The 22,730-nt window shown below is 42.3% G+C and overlaps 1 protein-coding gene and 1 long non-coding RNA gene across 7 annotated transcripts; one reads left to right on the top strand and one right to left on the bottom strand.

The window, feature by feature from the left end:
- Positions 1-2,341: 2,341 nt before the first annotated feature.
- Positions 2,342-8,678, bottom strand: RFC2 (replication factor C subunit 2). The gene is made up of 11 exons (XM_003211659.4): positions 8,507-8,678; positions 7,949-8,018; positions 7,467-7,508; positions 7,019-7,125; positions 6,048-6,149; positions 5,344-5,444; positions 4,519-4,676; positions 4,109-4,174; positions 3,545-3,625; positions 3,096-3,209; positions 2,342-2,634 (listed from the first exon to the last, which is right to left on the bottom strand). The coding sequence occupies exons 1-11, from the start codon at positions 8,635-8,637 to the stop codon at positions 2,524-2,526; spliced, it is 1,083 nt and encodes a 360-aa protein (XP_003211707.1). The 5' UTR covers positions 8,638-8,678; the 3' UTR covers positions 2,342-2,523.
- Positions 8,679-8,774: 96 nt separating this feature from the next.
- Positions 8,775-22,217, top strand: LOC104913865. 6 transcript variants are annotated; one of them, XR_004161779.1, is made up of 6 exons: positions 8,775-10,932; positions 11,761-11,908; positions 12,606-14,160; positions 14,810-14,900; positions 18,200-18,309; positions 18,899-22,217. It is a non-coding gene; the product is annotated as an uncharacterized LOC104913865 (long non-coding RNA). The 6 variants fall into 6 exon arrangements; XR_004161781.1 differs by having other exon boundaries at positions 8,775-11,908; positions 12,606-12,736; positions 13,986-14,160; XR_004161780.1 differs by having other exon boundaries at positions 8,775-11,908; positions 12,606-12,736; positions 13,769-14,160.
- Positions 22,218-22,730: the final 513 nt, after the last annotated feature.

The raw sequence follows: 22,730 nt of genomic DNA, 5'->3' as shown, positions 1-22,730 counted from the left end.
TCATTACCGGAGGGAGACATTAAATGCTTGGGATATGATTAGCAGCAGTTAAAAGATTCTTGGCGTGCAGCGGTAGATTCAAAGACCTCCTGGGATGTTCTATCCAATAGGTGAGCGTGCTGCCAAAAGATTAAAATGCAAGATTGACTGCTCCCCTTGCTAAGGGAGAGGATTAGAGCAATTACATTTTCCTGCAATGAGGTTCCTTCATTGCCAGAATCTGAAAGCTGCAGGGTGTAAGCAGGCAGAGCAATCGATTTGGTGTACATTCCCTCACCTTAGTGGGAGTCCGAGCAAATTGCCCTCCTTCCAATCTCCAGAGCAGCCAGCTAGAGAGCAGCAAATCCTTCCTTAGGGTTTTAAAGCTCCTGGAGTGCTTTTCAACCAGTGATCTCATTGTGCTGGAAGATACCAGGCACTGCTGAGGGAAACTTCATCGATGTTTTTAGTCTTGTTCCGAAACGTGAGCTTTCTCTTTGCAGTGGGTGAGTACATACACGTGTTCACTGGTTAACTGTCCTTTCAGAACTCATTTTCAGGTATGTAAGGATTTCTGGTGCTAAACCCAAACTGTCAGATCATTGTGTTGCCTGACAGTAATTCAAAGGGCGCTGACATCTCCCTTGGGTACACGTAGCTCTTTTTCCTCACATCAGGGAGACAGCCAAGTGAGCAATTTGCTTCCTGGTCTCAATGTTAGAAGACACATTAGAAATGTAGTTTTGGCCCTGCCAGTATGGCTAATGGAGCTGGGAAGCTTTACCTAGCTACCAGAAAGCAGCAGCTCTGCACTCAGAGGGAGCAATCAGATTTGGCACAAGAGGCTGATGGCTTCTCAGACTGACTCTGTTCCTCTTCTAAATAAAGGTGAGTATAACTAAATCCCCCCAATGCTGTGGAGCATTCATTTGTAAGTGAACTGGCTCCAAAGTGGAGCTGAAAGGCATCTAGCGAATATGCTGAAAAGAAAGCTGCTCACCAGACAGAAACAGCACCTGTGATCCTCTGAGTTTGTCACTCCTGCACTGGCACCACCAGAGCAAACTGCTTAGACAAGGGAATATTAGCCTACTGTCTAAATAATGTGCTTTACTGAAGCTCTTGTGGACAAAAGCTGTGATGCTGTCTGTAATACAACGCTGTAAGTCACATATTTAACAGTGTTTGTGCTAGTAGTGACAAATCAGTCAGCAAATCAAACTTACCACAATTTGATTAATATCTAGTGAAAGGAGAATGTACTAGTGAGTGTTGTATCCATAAGAACTGTTTCCCTTGTTTCATTCAGGAGCAAACTCAGAAGTGTCTGTGCTTTAACTGACAATCATCCTGATTTCCTTTGTCTTAGAGCTCTGTCAGAGGAGCTGCAGAAAGTCTTGAGGGTGCAGTTTAGAATGCTATGTCTTTGCTGCTAAAACTCATCATCCCTGTGGCTGAATCAGAGAAACGAAGGGTGTAACCGGCTGTGGCTTCAGTGCAAGGGCCGGCCTCTGGGCTGATACTGCAAGTAAAGATCAGTTTGGCACTGAAATAACATGGTATGGGCAACGGGATGCTGGGGGTGGTAATCTTCAACAGGAGGGGTGGAGTGAAGGGCACATACCAGTAAGTTGTACCTCTACCATGCCTTGTTCCACTGCTATAACCAGAATGTATTTAGGTACTTCAAGACAGCTCTGCTTAGAGACGCATATCTGACACCAGATACAGAGGTGGTCACATTAAATTTATATTTGTTTTCACTGCATTTCACACTTTATTGCTCCTCTGAGCTCGCAAGGTGGTTTCCAAAACCAGGCAGAGAGGAAACCATGATGCTGTAGCTTTTTGGTACACTGAAACTACAGTAAAATGACATTACTGAATCTGGACAATCGAGAAAAGACAACAGAATGCAAATGCAGAGCACCTCTGAACTTATATATTTTTAAAATATTATAGATGTAATGTCTGTAATAAATAGCTATCAATGTCCTGAACAATTAGCTGGGACCATTAAGAAATGCGTACAGTTCTCCTGTACTTGTTTGGTGGAAATATCTTCCCTACCATCACACAGAAATAGCACCCAGAACGGCGCCTGCACAACATGCCTTAATTGTAACCTCATTGAGGTCTCTTTCCATGCAAAGAATTTTCCTTCTTGGCTTCAGTGAGGCCAACTCATGATTAGTCAGGAGGTGTAATCATTAACAAAGAGATTAAAATTTTGTCTCTCCTGCTGTTAAGTCTTGGTATCGTTGCCATGGGCAGTTTTGTTGAGTGTGGTAGACGTCATTGCTCCTCCTTCCTGAACTGTCAGTCCTCTCCTCTGCCCAAATCACACAACAGGTAAGAGTGCTTGAGTTAAAGTAGATTTTAAAGCTTTATTTGTCTAAATTTTTAAAAAATGCAAGTTAATTTTACAACCTGGTTCTGGTATGTAACAAAAACAGACTGACAGAATTCAGGACAAACACAGCTGCTGACCTCACACACCAGGCCTTCACCTTCCAGATCACAGGTTTCAGCTCAGTCAGGTTTCTAACTTGCTGCAGGAGCTGCAGTCTTCTGACACAGCCTGGCAAGCAGTCCAGCCATTTGTAGCAGTGAGTTCACACCTTCTGCTATCTTCATATGCGTGTAGCCAATTTCCTGGTGAGAAAAACAATGCCAAACCTTCTGTTTTGTCCTGCAGTTTGCATACAGTCCGACCGATGATGCTCCACTACATCCCTTACTCCTAAGAAACTATCTTCAGTGTTGCTCAAACTTAAGAAAACCATTTTTGGCTATGGACTATTGCATTCTCATGTAGACTAATTAGAACAAGGTATTTTTTCTTAATTGAAGTCTGTATTTCCCCATTTTCTTTGTAAATTGATCACTGAAGTGACATTTGGTACTCCCATGGGGTGTTAGACTTTGAACTTCAAGTGACTGCTCTTATTCACAAACTAATAATGCAGAGTAAGAAAGAAAACAGTAATAACAAATATGATTTTTTTTACACTAACAAACGGCAAACAGAAAACTCTGATTGCCTTGCGATAAAAATCCCATCCTCTTTTTGTAACAGACAAAAAGACCCCACAAGTAAGTAGTTTAATACTAACCTTGATAAATTCCAGCTTCAGATATTCTGGCATTTGAAAGGTTTTACACACACGGAAGATGTTGCCAATCACGTCTTCTGGAGAGTATCCAAGTCTCCATAGGTGGGCAAGAATCTGTGCAGGCAAGAACAATCCTACATTTATCTGCAACACTTATCATTTGAGTCAAGCTTATTCATTTTTGAGGCAGGCATGTGCAACTGGTGAAACTGTGCTGTTTATCAAACAATTTAACATTGATTCTGTTTAGTGAGTAATTTCATTACTGCTTGGGTTGTTGTTTTTGGGCTTGGTTTGTTTTTTTTTTGCTTGATGGGTTATTCATCTGAACAAACTCCTGGAAAGAAGATTTAATTCAGCAATTCATACGCATGGTTTTGCCCTCTTCAAAAAGAGCAAGCGGTGCACCCTGAATTCTTCAAATCAACACAGAACACACCAAAACCCACCTTGTATGCTTCATCAATATTTGCATTTATGCAGTGTTGTATCATTTCTTTCACAAGCAGAGGGTGAGGCTCGTCACATACCTGTATCAAACAAATATTACACTTCAAAATCCTAGAACATCCCATAATTGAACTCCCAAGTGTTCTCACCAAGCTTTTACACAGTTTAAATATTGAATCAGAATGTCTTACGATACAGATTAATTACATTTTAAGCTATATGACACTTTTGATAACATCCTACTGTGGTAGACTCAATAGCACTGCATGAGAGCTCTCAAGTAATAGACTCAGAAGTTCTCACTGTGCAATTTCCCAGCAGTTATGTGATCCACACACTTTGAAAGAGCAGGAAAGGCAGAAAGTCTTAGACATGCTGTTAGGGACTGCAAGCACTTCCTGCCTTTCAAAAGCCAGGCACAATTCTTAGACTAATGCCATCACTGCTACATCTTAGTGTCTGCAAAGGGGTAAAGCACTATCAGAGTCACGTATATTTGAAGAAAGGTCTCACACGCTTACAGTGTTAGACTTTTACCTGCACTGTTTCACAGCACTACTAACCTTAAAGACGTTTTCACTGTTTATAAAACCAAATCCAGAATATGTGGACTGTAAGTTGTTTAAGGCCTGCAAAAAGGAAAACAAAGACCTCAGTTATTTTGTGAAGTGCTCTGCTTCTGACTGCACCCCTCAGGATGAATTACACTTCTTGGGAAATGACACCAAATATGCAGTTTTCAAGCAGGCCGCAGACTAAATGCATGCAGACTGTTTTCCCCAACAAACTCAGTATCTGATTTCCACCAATTCCCTTTTAAGGAGCTTTAAAACCTCGCAAAACCAAGCAGCTTAGTTATTCTTGTGCTGTATGTCACCTCCCCTTCGCTTTATATCCCCAGAGATGAATCTCTGAGAGCCACAACTCAAAGTTGCTTGAACAGAAGGCTGTTTCCCTGCCTTCCCTCTTTTACCTGTCTCATATCTCCTTGAGCTGTGAAGATAATGGCTTCTAATCCATCATCAGTATATGGTACATCCTCTTTTTCAACAATTTTCAGTAGCCTTGCAAGGATCTGTGAATCTGTCAGTTTGGTGTAACGCAGCACTGCACACCGAGACTGAATAGGCTCTGAGGACAGAGATGCATAATTAGCATTTCCCTCTTTTCTTAATAACAAACAGAAAAACATTTCATTTGGGAAGAAAATACGTCAGTTTCCAAGTTCTTAACCACTCTTGATTTATCGCTTTAAGAACACGTAAAGCAGAGCGAATGTAGCATCTGCTTAATTCCTATAGCCCTTCATTTGCACCCAAGTATGTTACATGTATCAAGGACAATTTCTTTTGTTCTCCTGGTTTTCCTGGAACGTAGATGTTTATCATGCTACTTTAACTGCTGAACAAGAACAGTCTGAAGCTCTACAATGTGTTCACCCACAGGCAAACTTTAAGATTGCGCTTCAGAAAGCAGGACAACAAAAGGGGCTCAACATCTAGTAAACAATACACCAAAAATCGTAAGCTGGATGGTGATTAAGCCTGAAGAAATCTGCTCTGCAGTCATGCATAGCACTTTTCATGAAAAACAGCTGTTTGGAAGATTCATCAGCTATGCAAACGTGCTCTTCATTAGCTGTTTTAGAAAACATTATGTTTTGGTGGTTTGATTTTTCTGAAGTACCATGGCTTCTTGCAATGAGCAGGCTCCAAGTGGTTCTGAGTAGTACTTTGGAGGTTACCCAGCAGCATGGGGAGCATGCAACCAGAACACCCAGGGACTAACAGAGCTTTACCTATGATTTTATCAGAGGCATTGCATGCGAGTGCGAAGCGCGTTGTTTTGGAATAGATTTCCATTGTCCTTCTCAATGCTTGCTGTGCTCCATCTGTCATGCTGAAGAAGAAAAGGAGTTAGGGCAGATTTTACCCTTCACTGACTTAAAGCTGCAGCCTAGTGACTATTTTTATACAAGCTTTAGAGTTTACTGATATCGAACAGTGCTTTGTAAATTACCTGGTATTTTTGATTGGCAAGCCTCAGATTTTGGCAGGCACGTGAACCAGGCACCAGTCATAACCTCAGCCAGTTATTGAGACCTCCATAAAATTAACATCAAAATCAAATCAAACTTAAGAGTACTGCTAAGAATACTACTATTTGTATGTAGGAGGAGAAGAGTGTCCCGTTTTTATCCAGTGAAATTAAGTGTCTATAAACTAGATTCTTTTCAAAGAAAAGCAGCCAGTAAAGTGGAAGATGGTAAGATTACATCGAGCTAAATCCCAAAGTGCTTCACCCCAATATTGAGCATTTCCTTTGAATCCACGCCCACAACTTAGTATGAGGAATCTTGTAAGAGTACTGTTTAATGCACATTCATTTCCTCTCAAATCATATTTGATAGCCTGCTCAAAACATCTCATATTGTCCAAGAGAGCAGGATAGATAGAAAACATTTCAGATAGTAGCTGGGGTCAAGAAAAAAAAACAATGTACCTGTCTGCTTCATCGAGGATGATAATTTTGTGCCGACCTTTTGGAAGTGTGACCTTTTGCTGAGCAAACATTTTGATTTTGTTTCTCACTACATCGATGCCTCTGAAACAATAATTGAAGTCATTTATGTTCAGTCGGGTGAAATTCCATAATGGCTTTCATTCAGCAGCCACAGTGGCTGGAGTGCTCCTGTGCTCCACATTCTTACACTGTTCATTTCCGTTCAAAAGTAAGCAGTCAGCTGTGGCAGGACAATTATTGTGAAGCTGTGCTAGCACAACATGAATCCCTTCCTAGACAGAGTCCCAGCAAAGACCTACTTTTAAAAATAAAGGATTTTATTTTTTTGTTCTGTTTAGAAAATGCATGTTATGCCATGATTTGTGGAAGAGCTGTAGAACTAAAGAGGCTGGTATAAACTACTGCATTCCTAACCCTCTATGAAACGTCCTCAAAACGTGTCTGCTACAGAATTTGGGAAATATAATCAGCCTTTAGTGCCTGATTGCTGCAGAAGAGTCAGTGCCTTCTACATACCTAACATCCTTATCCTACAGTGCTATTCCCAACTGCCTTTACAGTCTTAAATTTCTATCGCTTCCCCTTTTTATTCCTAAGCACTGAAGAGGTTCATTATAAATAACTCATTCACTTTTTGTTAGGAGGATCTTCACGTATGCAGGAAACATAACTCTCTGAAGTAAATTTGAGAAGACAGTACTATTATATATTCTGCACTCCATCTGCTTGTATTTTTTTACATGGCAGTTCCTGTCGAGTTTATAAAACATCAAGTGATAATATCTACAGTGCTAGTTGGACACCAAAAATTGCCTAATTCTGAGTTGGAAAAACTACATTAAAGTAGTAGGGGCCTTACTGTAACATTATCAAGTTGGCCTGAGTTCAACTAAAAATAAAAATGGATACTTGCTTCTTCATTAAGCTTGATAAGGCTTATTCCTTCTCACCTGTCATTTGAGGCATTCAGCTCCAAAACAGCATCCTTTAATGCAGGGCCAAGCAGAGCACGAGCCAAGCAGAGGATGCTGGTGGTTTTTCCCGTTCCAGGGGGACCCTGGAAATACAATTGCTGATGAGTGCAATGCCATTTCTTAACCTGTACTCTCTACAATGCTTCCCACTCATGCAAAACAGCTGCAGTCACAGCTAGAAGTGACCTGAGCTCAGGATCCTGCCTCCAGGGAAGCACAAGACATGCTTCAATAGGCACCCAAGGGCCGAGTTAGTTTTCAGTATTTCAGTAACAGAAGGTTGTTTACTTGCTGTGCCTTTTGCTGAAGATACTGCTCTGTAACCATAACATCTCTTTCAGTGGTACCACAGTGCAAATCTACACTGGTCATGCCTGGATCTCTGGACTGGGACTGATACAGCAAAATGCACAGCAATACTCACCGCAATGATAATATTTGGGACATTCCCTTCTTTTGCAAAGACCTAAGAAAGAATAACAACAACAAAACACCTATGTAAGAAAACAGTGGGAACAAAGTTTCCAATTCTATTCCATTTTAACCTTGAAAAAGAGCTGCCATTTCTCTTCTTCTCTCCTGCTTTCATTTTTTTTTTTAATCTTGCTGCTTTCATGCTTTCTTCCAGTTAAAGGTCAGTTCCCAAATTACTAGAAGTCACAATTTTTAAAGTTGTATTTAAGGTGAGGCCAACTTGCACAGCACCCCAAGTACAGAAGGCGTATTTATTTTGAATACTGATCAGATTTGTCCTAAAACTTGTAACTTCTGAAGAAAATCAAAAAGTTTCTTGTCCAAATGTTCAGAGACGGACATGGAAATGTGGAAGTGCTGTTTCTGCTCTGGGGATAGATGCAAAATGGCATTTTTTTTATCTCACCCACAAACAAACAAGCAGCCACACACCTCCAGCCTGCTCACTGTATCTTCGTTTCCAACTACTTCACACAGTTTCAGAGGTCTGTATTTTTCCACCCTGTAGAAATAAAACCCAAGCACTGAGGCACATCTAACCGAACTTTAACAGTGCCCTACACTGCTGGAAAAGGAGATTAAGATTACACGGGGCATTAAGACAACATGGGACAAAGATAACACGAGGTGTCTTTGATGCAAACGCTGCAGGGATGCCAAGAGCAGCATTTCGCAGCACTAATTGTCTGAAAGTTATTTTATTTTCGCTATTTTAAAGAAAAAGGTGGATCCCAGCGCGCAGCCCGCGGGGCGCGCAGTCGCCTTCCCGCCAACGGCACGCCCCGCCCTCTCACTCACGCCATAGACCACGCTACTCCCCGCCCCCCTCTTTCTCCATAGGCTACACCACGCCAAGCCCCGCCCCCCACCGCGCTCCACACCAATGGTCGCGCCGCTCAGCCTTTCTTCCCGCCCCCAGCTCCATTTCCTTCAGCACTGCGAGGCCGCCGCGCTCTCTCCTGAGGAAGCGGTTCGGCCTGCAGCTCTCACCAGGGCAGCTCGTAATGGCCGCCGGCAGCAGGGGCGGACCCGAGCGAGTCGGCTGGTCCCCGCTTCTCAGCGGCCGCGGGCCCGGCCTTCTCGTCCTCCATGACCTCCACCACTTCTTCCTCTTCCTCCATCGCGGCGGCTGCAGGCCCGGCCCCGTTTTCCCGCCTCCTCCGTGAGGGGCGGCCGCGCTGCGGGCCCGCCTCGTGGGGCGGAGGGGAGGCAGGCCGTAGGGCGGGGCTCTGCGGGGAGCCGTGGGTTTGTGAGGGGGTTTGTGAGTGGTCAGCAGGCTTTACGCGGCCTGAGATAAGTGTGGGTTAACCTCATCTTCCTTAAAGTAGGAAATTAAATCAAGACGTAATCGTGTGATATACAAGGACAGGGCAATTGGCTTTATTTCCCCAAGTTCAGAACGTTTGTAACGCAGATACCACGTGAATACATTGCCGTCCTAAGGTTCAGGCTGGCTGCGTTACTCTTTTCCTTCGGATTTAACTTGCTGCAGTGTTCAGCAGGAGCCAATGTGAGGCAGTAAAATATTGTGGCTGCATACAGCACTGCTGGTCATAAAAGCCTGTCAGTACAGCACACGAGTCATGCTTTGATTTCTTGCCAAATTAAACAGTTGTTATGCTCTTAGGAAGTACCAGCCTCTGGATAAGATACAATTTTCCTGGCCAGGGTTAATTCTCCCACTGTACATGCAGGATTACTGTTGATAAGGGCTGGTTGAAAGGCTATTTGTGAGAATTGATGCGGAGTGCCTGATGACAGATTTTTGTGATGTGTTTCTACTAACCAATTACAATACGTGTTTCTTTGCAAATTAGCCTTCCAAAGCACTGCACCCTCTGCGTAGGCAGTGACTCCTGGTGTATCCGCAGTGGTTCTGTAGCTTATAGCACAGGTATTTATTGCGGGTACTGTGATATTAGTAGGGTATGTGGGTAGGCATACCTCAGCTGAAAGCTTTGACAGCCACCTGTCCCAGATTGTGAACTGTTGGTATTGTCAGCCTGAGATCACAGGATACATCCAGGATAAACTGAGTTGCAACTTCAGTGCTGAAATAGCAGAACTCTTTTGGTGTATAATCAGCACTGCCTGAAGGGAGAGTGACCCTGAATTTCAGTAAATTCCTGCTGATGTCCTTTCACACCCCAAAAGATATGCAGAAAAAGCTTACTAAGCCTCTGTAACCGATATACAGTACAGATAACAGCTTTTTGCTGATAATCTAATTAGCAAAATGAGTGCTGTTCTTGGATGTGTTCAAACAGCCTCTGCTACTAGGAATGAAGATCCTACGAGAGAAATAAAACAGTGATCCTGTGGTTATCCCAAGAGCAAGGATGTCTCAGCTGTAGGTGTTTGCTGTTGAGAACAAGGTCTTTAAAGTCCACGTGGAAGTTCTTCTCATCTCGTCTACACTCAGCAACTCATACTCTAACCCCTGTAGGGAAACTAAATCTCCGTGCAAGAGGTTTTGTCAGGAAGTTGGTAAAATGCAGAAGTTGTGGCAAAAGAATTGCCGTTTTGCATGTTACAGCTGGTGGCAAGCAAAGTAGTTTTGTTTTGAGTTTGAACAAGAAGTTTAAACCAGTGAAGTCGCTCAAGGCAAGGCAGTTGAAAACAGTGAAGAGCTACAGTGATGAAATGATGAAGGGGGATGTGAGGTGTCAAACCTGCGAGGCAAGAGAAATAATCAAACACAACCTCAGGCAATCGTTATCAAAAAGTACATGTGTACTGCATATTTGCTACGGATAAGTCACAAAAAGTTGCATGTAATGCTTTGAGGAGGGTGGGGAGAAATGTAGAACATTCAGGTGATTTTGCTTTGGGTGAAAAAAAAGAAACAAAACCGACCAAACGACAAACCGTAAGCTCAGTTTACCATTATTTTGTTATTTAGCAGATCTGAAATGCTGGGGGCTGAGACCTTAAATTACAGTGAAAAGAGAAATGTAAAGTTCCTTTGGCTGTTCCCCATCCACACCAGCCCTGCAGTCCCAGTTTAAGCTGTCACCTCCTATTGCAGCGTGCTGTTGTTCAGCAGCCACAAGTAGGTCACGTAGCACAGATGGTCTTGCTGCCAGCAAAATGTGGAGTCTGCAGTCCCCTTTGAGGCTATTCCCTGTGCTCTCTCCTTTTCATACTGTTAGTATGGAGAGATTGGACTGAATTCTGATGCTACCAACCGTTTTATCGTCTGCTCACTGAGACTGAAAGCATAAAGCAAAGGTCTACAAATACCAGGAGTGAAAAAAGTGATGGGATGGTTGGAAAGAGGGCTGGATTTGTGCTTTATGAAATATGGCATTGCTATGTTAGAGTGTTTCCTGGGCTTAGCTTATCTTTACCCAGACTGATGGAAGCTTGGATTCATGCAGAGCTGCTGTGCTTGACCTCTAAAGGGGCAAAAAAAAGTAAGCAAAAAAAGGGGAGGATGCTGCCAGGAGATGTGGGATATTAGTTTGTCTTTCTTGCAGCATCGTAGCATCCTTCTATTCGTGCACTTTTCTGTAGGGCATAACTGGGAGGGAACATGTACCACTTAAAACTTGTTCCTAAATACTATGGCTGAGTTCCCTGCCAAAACATCAAAATCTCTGCTTTTATTTCCCTATCCTCTGCCTCATCCTTCCTCTCTTGTTAGCATCTTCTCCACTAGCTGCAGAGCAACAGCAGCTCACCCATGCAGCCTGGGTAAACCCAGTGTGACAGCTGCCTGCTCTGTTACCTGGGTGCTTTTATTTACTAAATCTAATTGCTCTTTATATTTTTGTGAAGTACCTTCCCCTGATTTATTTATTTATTTATTTATTTATTTATTTATTTATTTTAATGTTGTCACGTGCAATTAGAAGCAGCATGCTGTCTCAATCTGAGCTTAAGCAATTTGTGCTGCTGGAAGTGAGGGAAGTGAGAAACTGCAAAGAAAAAGTAGCTGGAAAGACTGAAGGTTGTTGCTATCAGAATACTCTCATGTTGTTAAAAATAAACACATATGTGTAGCTATTTCATAGAAGCATCTAAAAACACTTCCAGGATTAGATTGAAGTCATCACAGTTTTCATCCAGACAAGATTTGTTATGATTTCTGTGTGGGTGCTGAGGAATGTATTGTAATTTGCCCAGTGCTTTACACTAGGCTAAAAGAGCAAGATTCAGGAGCAGTGAGCTACGTTTCTGGTCTTTGGATGCTTCAGGCTGAAAATGTCATTTAAGTTTCAATTATTTTTGTTTGTTTGAAGTGCTTGGGAGAGGACTACGAGGGTACAAAACCAGACGTGTGGTTTCGGCTTCAGTCGGCAGAGGGAGTACAAACACCTGTGTGCAGGGCCACGCGTGACAGCTGAGAGAACAGGCTCTGCCCTGATCCCTCTTTTGTCTGCAGGAAAGGTAACTCTCTTAAATGAACGTTTTCCCGGAGGCTAAAAGGCAGTGGCGGGCTGCTAGCGCTGTGATCTGTGAGCAGTCTGCTTCAAGGTTAAGCCATGAGCTGTTGCAAAAGCAGAAGAGGGAGGCAGTGCCTGTTAAAGCTTTGGTGAGTGGTAAGGTTGGATAGTTAGAACAGAAACGGGCAGTCTGTGTTCACCCACTCTTTAGACAATTAGCCACTTGGTCTGTGTTTTCAACAAAACAAAATCGATCTTGTGGCGTTGTTTGTCCCATGATAAAGACAATGCCTGCTACTATTTGATTAATGTCTGTCAGGAACTTTGAAAGAACTTTGCAATGGAGTTAATGCAAAGTGGAGTGGTTTTAATTTTAAGTTACAATAGTGCTTGACTTTTGCTTAGATACAGTGCAGCTGTGATGCAGCATGGTTATCCTGTTCTGCATCCAGTATCCATATTTCTTTTGTGTTGGTTCCCTGTATCAACAATCTGGCAATATTCCCCACTGACTGTCCCTAACTGGTACTGCATGACATTAGGCAATCCTGTTCAGCTGTGTTTCATCTATTAAATGCTGAGCAAATCTTGATCAGAGCCTTTTTTTGGCCAAATGGAACAAATGAATCTTCAACAAAAGTTGTTTGCGTTCAACTTCTTTATATCATCGATGAAAACACAGTACTGTCATTGTTTCTTAGGAGCCCTAAAATTATTAGGCAGTAGAACTCAAGATTCCTTCAAGCTTGCAGAGCGTGGATTGCAGAGAAGGAAGAGCTGCAATGTTCAAAACAGGAAGTTCTTAAAGCAGAAAGGAGGAATTTACCAAAAGGTAAAGGTGAAGGTGGAGCCTGGCTTAATCATAAAATGATAAGGACAGAGGAAGTTAGAAAAATCTGACAAATAAAATTCCAGTTGTTATCTTCCAACCTCTGTGCATGCAATTGGGCATTATTCTAAATGTCTGGAGTATTTTTGCACAGACATATAAAGAAAAATAGGACTTGTGCTCTTCAGACTTGTTTTAGTGGTTGTGTATCTCAAAGATTGTATTAAAGCCACAGGATAATACAGAAATATGCTCTCAGACTGTGACTGTTTCAAAAGTTGAGTTGGCAGCAGTGTGGTGCCAGCACAGCCCTTGTGCTCCACAGAGCACCTTTCCAATGAGAAGTGACTGGATGTTCCTGTGGAGGTAAATCCTTGGTTATTAATCCCACAAGCCAGGCTTCATTCTTCTTGGATTAACTCTGTGGATTAAAGCTGCCTATCTACATTTCCCATGCCTTAATTAGGTTCAACATACCCTCCAATTCAGGGCATTTGTTATTCACTGTTGCTAATGCTACAGCACTAAGCTAAAGTTATCACAGGACAAGTCTGAGAAATGGGGCTGAGGTGGGGAGAATTTTCTCTTTCCTGCATTAGTCATCTGGGATTTGCCCCTTCCAAGTGAACAAATAATACCACAGAGTGAAATGTCTTCTGCTGCAGCTTCCCCCCAAATACTTGATTTCTCTGCTCTCACGCTGCTCTTTTTCCATTGATTTTTACCTACACTTGCTGAAAGCAGCTTTAACTGTAGCAGAAATACCTAGTAGTCTGCTTTGTTTGTTGTATCCAAGGGCATCTGAGAGCACCTCTGTTGCAGAGGAACTGTGCATCATCAGCTTCTGTGTAACTTCAGTGCTGTAAGTAACAGGGTAAAACATTTCTGATGTCAAAATTGGCATGGAGGATCTCATGTACCAGTCTGAAACCACTTTGTACATGTGAGTTGCTTATTACATTTTTGTTTGGTTAACTGACAGTCTATATTCAGTGTATATGCAGATACTTAAACAAATGTTTATTATAACTACAGGTTCCATGGCATATTTTGTAAAATGCTTTTGGGATCCCTGTGGATGAATGTAAGACCTTTGTAACCATCGCCAGCCATCAGAGGCCAGCCAGGTGCTACAGATGCTACCTAGCATAAATATTTGTGCTCTGGGAATTTTGTTCAACGTTTACTTAAACATTCTGTTTAAAATAAAATAAAAACACCCAGAAGGAAAAGTTCCTGTAATCTGTTTTAGTTATCTCAGTTCTGTTGAGTGAAGATTGAGAGTTGATGCATTGGTACCAGGGAAGCTGATGGTGACTGAAGAGCAGGAAGTGCCCCGACTCTGAGAGCTGACATTTCTGATACCAGGATTGGCTTTGCCTCCCTGAGTTTGTCTCCAATGGGCTCTGAGCACACGTAGGCTCAAGGTGGGTGCACTGAAGTGAGATTTTCAAAATAAGGAAGGTGAACTAGCTGAAAAGAAATGAGTGCAGTTTTAGTGTTATGGTGGAGCAGAAGAAAAGTCCCGTTCATTCCAACAAAACCAGGATTTAATTTGGGGTTGTCCTTAGAGTTTTGTTTGTTTGTTTTGAATTTATTTCCACAGTAATTTTACCTGGTGGCGAACCATATCTCTGTTTCCCCATCTCCCATCCCATAAAGAGCACCTTAAATACTGATTTATTTTTAATCTAACTCCCCTACATGCTGGTATTAATCCATATGCTTTACAGTCACCCAGAAAAGCTTTTCATACAAAATGTTGGCATTATTAAATGAATGTTGGCTGCCCCTCCCAGGGAGCATTCCTCTGCCACTTCTGATTTTTTTAGTCTTGTTTTTCCTTTCCCTTCATTCTGACTGAACTACTATGGCTTGTTTCTCATTTGCTCAGCTCTGTAGGGGAGATATTGAGGGCTAATGTTTGTTAGATGGTAATTAAGACAATGAAAAATGGATGTTAATGTAAAATGCTACATTCCTTTATAATTGTCTAGAGATAAACTTTTTCTCACAGGTGTTCTTTTTAAGAAAGTCTGTCAGAAAGTAATAGACTGCTTCCTTCTTTTCATGCAGATTCCAGAGATTTGCAAGAAGTCCAGGCTTCTCAGAAAGAGCTTCAGTGTCCTGTGCAAAACAATTAGTTCAGAAACAGTCATCCCTGATGGTAAGGCTTATGAAATTAGGAACAGCCAGTGCTGTGTCAGTGTTAGGTTTGAACTGTGAGGGGGGGGATGATGGCTATGCCTCTACAATTAGAGTTCACATGACACCATCTCCAATTAGTGACACCAGATTCATGTCTTTCTTCTCAGGAAAATGAAGGATTGTAGGAGGTTGTTTACTGATATTAAGCCTTGGCTGGGGACACCTCGCTGTGGGACCCACTTTGTTCCCTGCTGCACCGGGTCACCACAGCGACCTTCAGGGTGCAGCTCACTCTTTGTGGTCCTCCTTCCTCCCATCACAGGAATGCCATCAGGAAGGGAGGCTTCAGGCTTCCCTCCTCCACCCCCGCTTCTCATTCCATGCCTTGCCAGATTGCAAGCAAGTGCTCCCAAGAAGTATTTACTTCCTGTTGGATTGTTTTTTTTTTTTTTTTTTTTTTTCTTCCTTAGACCCCCAGAGGCCTCATTTTTCATGAATAAAATATGAGCCATATTCCTGGAGCCATGAGGGGAGGAAAGCACTGGCAGCTGGGGTGGCTGCTGCTTTTATTGCTATGGTTGCTGATCCCTCCTTCCTCCAGTACAGGGAGGGGAGAAGAAACAACCCCAGGCTTTAGCCTAGTTACTGCACCCAGTATGAACATGCAGCCTGTAGCTCACATGGAGGCACAGCTCGCTGCATACTGCCTCGTTTCAAACAGTCCATAACAGACTAATTGAAATACCCCAGTTTGAGCAAAAAACAAATTGTGCATCATTTCAGTTCAGAGCGTATCACTGGCTGGTGTTCAGTTTTCATTGTGATAACCAGTTGATATTTGCCTGGTGTTCCCCTTTTTCTCTTTTTTACACTTTTCCAGATGAACGTAGAGTTCTGCATCCACTTCTCCTAACTGAATCACTTCTCATTTGTTTGTTTTCTACAGTTCTTCTACAGTTTATCAAAAACCTTTTGCTTTGCTTTTCTACTTTTCTTGCAGCTCCTCTCAACTTTGTATGTTGTTCAGATTAAACAGACATTCTATCAAAAAATTAACTGTACCTGAAAGCATTTGACCTCCTGGTGACCATTCCTGTGCTCCCTTGTTTGGGTGACAGCCTTATAGATGAAGAGATGGGACACTGAATACAATGTTCTTTCCCATATGACTTAGTAACAATGCATAGTGTTACATTCAGTGCGTGCTTACTGAGCTTTGGCAACTGTCTCTTCCCTAAACATCATTCGTCCCAGATATTTCCAGGCTGGTAAGCATTTCATGTAAGTACTGCTTTCAACTGTGAGGCTGCCACCAAAGCTGAGAACAGAGGCTGATTCCTACGCTGTTACTGCTTCCCTTTCTTGATCATTCTCTTAAATTAGTTCCTGAATTCAGTACTCTGATCAGCTGAGAACAGGGCAGTTTCCTAGATATATTTTTAAGTAATAGTTTCCGAGCTTGCTTTCAGATTTAGCTTGAAACTTGGCTTTCTGTTAATATTTTGATAGGATCTTTAACTGAATAGCTGAAAACTTCATTTATCCAGGCAACACGCTGGAAACAAACCCCAAAACAACCTGATATTTCCAACATATAGATGGCAAAACTGAAACAGGAAGGTGTGATGTTTTCTCCAAGAGGAGAGAGTTTTGATCTACAATGTGGCCTTTGTCTGTTATTTCTACTGAATTCTTCCTTATATGACTCACACAATTATATTTGTGCAGGTTTTATACATGATAATAAACACAGCTACATGCAAGCATTACATGTTTGTACATGCAGGAATTATCTCTGGTGCTTTGTATGTTTGTTTCTATAAAGCCAAACAGATGATCAGTTCAGATGTAAACTGCTGTTTACTGCAGCACTATAGGAGGATTCTATAGGGTAAGCTGCTTCCCCAGCAGATAGTGCTATATAAATTGTGTGCCACGAGTCCACTGTGACTATACTGCATTTCAGAGGCTCTCTTTGTCAGATCAGTGAGTTCCCAGTTAACAACACCTGAACTGCATGCTGCCACCAGCTGATAAAGGAGCTGAAAGGGCAGAAATTCTTACATGCTGCCTTCAGACTGGCTGTGCATTGAGTTTGGCTCTCTCTGCCTTTCAGAGGTTCCTCTGCTGTGGATGGGTGATACAGTCATACAAATGTCACCAACACTGAGTTACTTCAGAGCCAGAGACAGAGGGACAGAGCTGCTCTGTTAATCTTTGTTGTGAAATTCAGATAGTGGCTGCATGAGCTGGTGTGTTTGCACAGCTATCAGTCAGCCATTTATTGGGATGAACTGTCAGTGCGTGTGGAGGTTTAACACAGTGCAATTAGAAAGCAGCAAAATGCCCTCAGTGAACATCTCTTGTTGTTTCATTGTAACACACAGAGCTGTGCTTAGTAAAGCTCATCTCAGGGTGGGAATACTGTTACTTATTGAAAATAACTTGCTGCAGAGAGTGATTTGCTAGATGCACATGAGGCAGCATTGGAGATTGTATTATGGTTTATTAGAAGTGGAACTTAACAGAGTGATTCAAAGGACATCTCAACAGTCAGTTGTTTTTCTCTGTCCCATGTCTCAGGCAGTGTAACTCTGAGCAAGGCACTTGACTTCCTTATGGCTCAGTCAGCATAGCTGGAAAATTTGTGTTAAAGGCAGGAATAGAACTGGAAAATCAAATTCTGTAGGAAAGTTGAGCTTGCTTGAGAAAATAAGGGGTTTACAAGCTCAAATCTTAGTGTTGTCTCTACTGGCATTCCATTGCATCTGTGTTCTGCTGCTTTAAAACAAGGTAATGCATTGGAAAGGGCTGATCCTGAAAGGGTGCTGTGCACCTGCAAGCCACGGTACAACTATGCACACTTGGTGATCTAATTAATTTCACAGCAATTGCTCCCACAGATGAATTCAAACCTGCAGTTATGACTTCTGCTAAATTGAGGCTTCCATTCCCTGTTGAAATTGGCAAATTGGGAGGCTGATGCTTCCCAGACCTCTGAGTTTGGGTGCAACTTCACTGCAATTGATGATAAAAGCATCTTTTGTGTCAGTATAATCATAGTCTGCTGTAGGCCAGGAGGTGGTAGAGGTGGAAAATGTGTGCAACTAATCTGCTGCTGCAGAGATCAGAGACTGGCTTCTTGTGCAGCTGTGTGACAGCACATCCTGGCTAAGTCCATGGCTTTATCAGACTGCAGCCACAACTGCAAACAAATGCCAAAATTGGTCCTGTGCTGTGTTGAGGGTGACACTTACCTCCTTAAAGCCCACAATTGCTGTGGGAGAAGTGTTTTACTCTCCTGTGTTACATTTACAGGTATTCTTGTGCATTCCATATCTCTCAAAGCAATACTGCTGAGGCAGCAATGGTGGAATGAATCCAGCAAGTTTATAATTTCTTTTCAACTCCTGCTCAAGCTGATCTGGGTATGTATTTCTAGATCCACCAGACACACAGATTTGGTCTTTAAACATATTGATATGTTATTTTTTTGGGTGGGAGGGAATAAAGAGAGTGAAACTGCCCTGCAAGTTTGAAATGCAACTGCAGGATGTAGCCCCGCATTCCAGCTCTCAGATCAGTCATGTCAGCCCTGTGAAACATCATCTGCATGAGCAGAGCATTCACTGTAAGTGCAGAAATGGTCAGACTTAACTCCCTGACTGTTAGGACCTGAAGGCCATAGCAGTATATCATCTCAAGGCAGTTTGCTCTCAAATTGCAATATGGTCATGGCTTTGTATTACGACCTTGATGCCATGGAGTATAATAATATCTTAAAATAAGCCAAGTTGTGAAGAAAACAATTAGATGTATAAATTTGATACGTATTTCAGATTTTGGTCAGTGTTTGTTGTTTGCTTAAATATCATAGGTACAAATGGGAGTGGGTGGGTTTCTCTGCCACACTTGCCTGTGTACAACAAGGAAACGAATTCTCAGCCTGTTAGGAGGAGGTCTGTTTCCATGACATTTTAGGCTCAGTTCACAAATATCTTCTTTTTTTTCCTTTAGCTATGTATACTATTTGCATGCTGGATAGGTGTGAGATGATTTAAGTCATATTTTGAAAGAATTCTTCACCAAAAGATGCCCTGGTAAACTTTTTGTTTCTAATTTCCTTTCCTCAGTATATATCTCAGTAATCAGTTATTTCTGCTCTTTTGCTACCAGCATTCTCAGATGTATTGTGGAGAATATAAAATAGAAGATATCTCAAGAGTGCCTACTGGAAGAGACCAGAAGGCTCTTCAAGCAAATATCCCTTCAGAGCATCCCCATATGTTATCATGGGCTCAATGGAAAGAGAGGCAGCCCTGAAGTGCCATATCAAACAGCTATTGAGTTTGTTCAGATAAGTTTCTTTTCAATTGAGAGTTGAGGGCTGTCTCATGCTATTTGTTTTTCCTAAATAGAATTAACATAGCTACAGCTGCAATATGATTACCTTAACGACCTCTAATGTATTCTGGCTCTGTCTTCCACAGGTTAATTTACTTGAATTGTATTTTTCCACTTGTTAGCTTTATATTTGCTCCTTGGATTTCTCCTGCTTCTAAAGATGGTAACACAGTTTGCCTCTTTTCCTTCATTCTCTTGAGCCTTCACAACTAACAAGCTGGCATTTCCTACTGGCCTGTTCTGAAGTGCACACTGTGCATTTGCATTGTCTGAAGTTATGAGTGCAATGCATGCTGGCATGACCAAGCCCTGACATTTGCAGAGAAGGAAAAAAAAGAAAAACAGGCTGGACATTACTCAGTCTGTCTGTGCATGCAATGGGTCACCCTGTTCTGAACAGTGGTGCTTAATGCATTTACTCTGTTACCATCTTTGAAGGGATAGAAAATGTGCTGCTTGTGCCAAGTGCAGTGTAACACAGTTCTATTCAGGAATATCAGGTATAATTACTGTCTCTCCTGTTTCTAAACATCATTCTCATGTGTCTGTGCCTTCTGATGTGAAATGGAGCATGTGTGTGCTTTATGGGAGCTGTGAGGACTGACAGGCCAGTGGTTTTAGTGCACCCAGCAGGTCAGGGCTCAGTCACCAGTTCTGATGTGACTGAAAAGGACTGAGCAGCAGCAGGAGCTTTCACTGAGCTCACCCGTGAGGATTTAGGATGGAGACAAATACTAGAGCAGGCACCAGGAGCTGTTTTAATGTGTGGCGGCCACATTTAGTCTGGTCAACTCAAAGCTCTTTACTGATTAGTTCAGCAGAATTGTTCCTCTTTCACTGTTAGTGAAGACAGCTGAGATGAAGGGAGTTTCCATTTAATGGTGGCAGTAAAACTAGAAAATAGATTGGAGTGCAATTTTTATGTATCACAGTATTGCATTCTGTACAAAGCCATACTGGCAGATTTGTTCCTCATTGAAATATATAATATAACTGATGCAGTGCAATTAATAAGACTAAACTGGCAGGAAACTAAAGAGTCACGCATAAGTTCCTGGATTTGGGTTATATCATGGCATCTGGCTGATAAAATCCACATTAGAAGGGCTTTTCTGTAATAAATATTCTAAAATCAAAGCCAACACCTGGCAAATGAGCAGGATTCTTCAACCCTCCTGTATCCATTTTAGAGAGGCTGGATTTTTTGGGAGGCACGACTGTCTTTTCCTCCTAGCAATTGCTGCAGCAATTTCTAGTCACAGAATGAGGTCATCTGGGGCACCTTGCTGCCTAATTTCTGCACAAAGAAACAATCTCTTTTTTATAAAGACCTTGTGGTGATTCTTTAAACCTTTTAATGCCTTCCTAAGAAATGACGGCTGGGATCAGTGGATGGTTGGATAGGTCGATGGTGAAAACATAATATGGTGGGAAAAACAAAATCCTAACATATGGTAGATAGTTTGTTGTACCAGAATAGCACATTTCTGTAGCAAAGGGATGTTTCTGTGGAAAGAACAAAATTCAGTGTAACTACCACAGAGCATTCTCCCAGAGACAAGCTAGCAGGTCGTTCCCTGCACCGGCTCTGAAATGGGATGTGCTGTGGGTTTTGAGCTTTGTATTGATGCTATTCTCTCTGCTGTGCTATTTATGTCAGGTCAGTCAGGATCTTCAGTTGAAAATTAATCAGAAACAGACATTTGGGGGAAGCAGAGGGCAACTAGTTATACTGCGGTCAGTGTCCACGCTCAGGCCAGCTGGTCAAACCACCTGAGTGCATTCCCAAGGAAGATGTTTTTTTTAAAGCGTAGCTTTTCTCCAAGCATCAAAATTTGGAGCACATTTCTCTCCCCTTCCTCATTAAACACAGCTTCACTTGTAGATACCAAAATCTCCTTAAGTTCTAGCCACAGACAGGGAGCTTTTCCAACCTGGCTCCCCTCCCTTGACTTTGATCTTCTAACACACTGTAGTTTACGCAGAGGAAATGGGACTTTCTTGCTTCTTGCAGGTCCTGCACATTCTGTAGCTCTGGTAGTAGAAAACATCTGGTGCTTCTATTTGATCTGCAGTATTACTTGTCAGGCCCAAACAACAGGGAAATAATCTCCTTTTTTCATGCTCTACAGCCTGGTTCTAATTTGTCACAGACCCTTTTCAACCAGGTCAGAGAAAATGATGAATCTTTTCACCCCTGGCAGCAGAGAGAAAAGCCTGGTGGCACATCCTTGAGCAGAAACTGAAGAGAGGAGTAATTTTTTGGCATAAAAGGAAAAAAACAATCGCTGGGCCAGAAGCAATTTTGCTTTGCAAAACATAAGATGGTTTGGATGGTTTGATGGTTTGCAAACTAATGGTGTTGTTGCATACAAACATGACAGTTTGGCAACTGGGAAAAGGTAGAGTTGCTACATTATGACTGTTTTTGCCTCCTTTTGTTTTCCTGAGGATGCACTGAGCTACACAGAGGTATGCACACAGTTGCCAGGGGCTTTGCAAAGTAGCTTCATGCAGTGGTTCGAGTGTAGGATGTTGTGCTGGGAGATCTGATAGGCTTACTTCTGGCTTGAATGTGTATAAGAAAGAAACATATAAACAGAGTAGAAGTACATCATAATAACCACAGTCTGGCACCCTTAGTGCTGTACCTAGCTGTGCTACTGGGTTAGAGCAAGTCTTGGGAGGGTAAGCTAAGCTCTCCCAGTCTTGGTTTCCATGCCTACAAAATGCTGGTGATGTTTGCTCCTCTTTGAGGTCAGTAGGCATGGAAGTCTTTTTATCAGAGCAAAGCTTGCAGTGCAGCTCTCGGTTCTCCTGACATGTAAAAAAACAGCTAAGCAAAGGACAGCCCAACCTTCAGTCCTGACCGAGTCAAACAGCAACCTTTAGGGCAGTAACAAAGAAAGAAAATGAAAATAAATGTGCAATGCTGTGCTGGAGCTGAAGGTTTGCTTTGAGAACTCATCCACTACTTAAACTTGGATCGTTCCCCTGGCCCCTCTTTACCAGAAATAAGATGTTGTATATAAGTAGTACCAAATATCCCTTCAGGCTCCATGTGCTGTGTTTTTCTATTTGTGTGTTGTGTTCCTTTCTTTTGGTCATCTTTGCTTGTAAATGTTTGACGCTGAGGTGCAGACGTTGACAAACATATGTCAGTTTCTGCTGGATGACCATGGATACAGAGCTTTTTCTGTACAGGACTCAATCCCCTACTTGCAAAGAGGAGGTGCTGATAGTCCTCATCATTGTAAGCTGAGATCTTCAAACAAAGGGTTGACAATATTCTGCTGACTAAAAAGAGGAGGTATCCAGAGCTCCAATGCCAGCATGGTCTGGAGTGCATCACTTGGACACTGTATCAGTGTCTGTATCAGACAGAACTTCAAGCCTCCATGTAATGGATGCTGAATTTCTCTGTAATCTACTGGCTGTTGGGCTC

Source organism: Meleagris gallopavo, chromosome 21, assembly GCF_000146605.3.
Source record: "Meleagris gallopavo isolate NT-WF06-2002-E0010 breed Aviagen turkey brand Nicholas breeding stock chromosome 21, Turkey_5.1, whole genome shotgun sequence".
NCBI lineage: Eukaryota > Metazoa > Chordata > Aves > Galliformes > Phasianidae > Meleagris > Meleagris gallopavo.
This window is presented reverse-complemented; position numbering and strand designations above follow the sequence as displayed.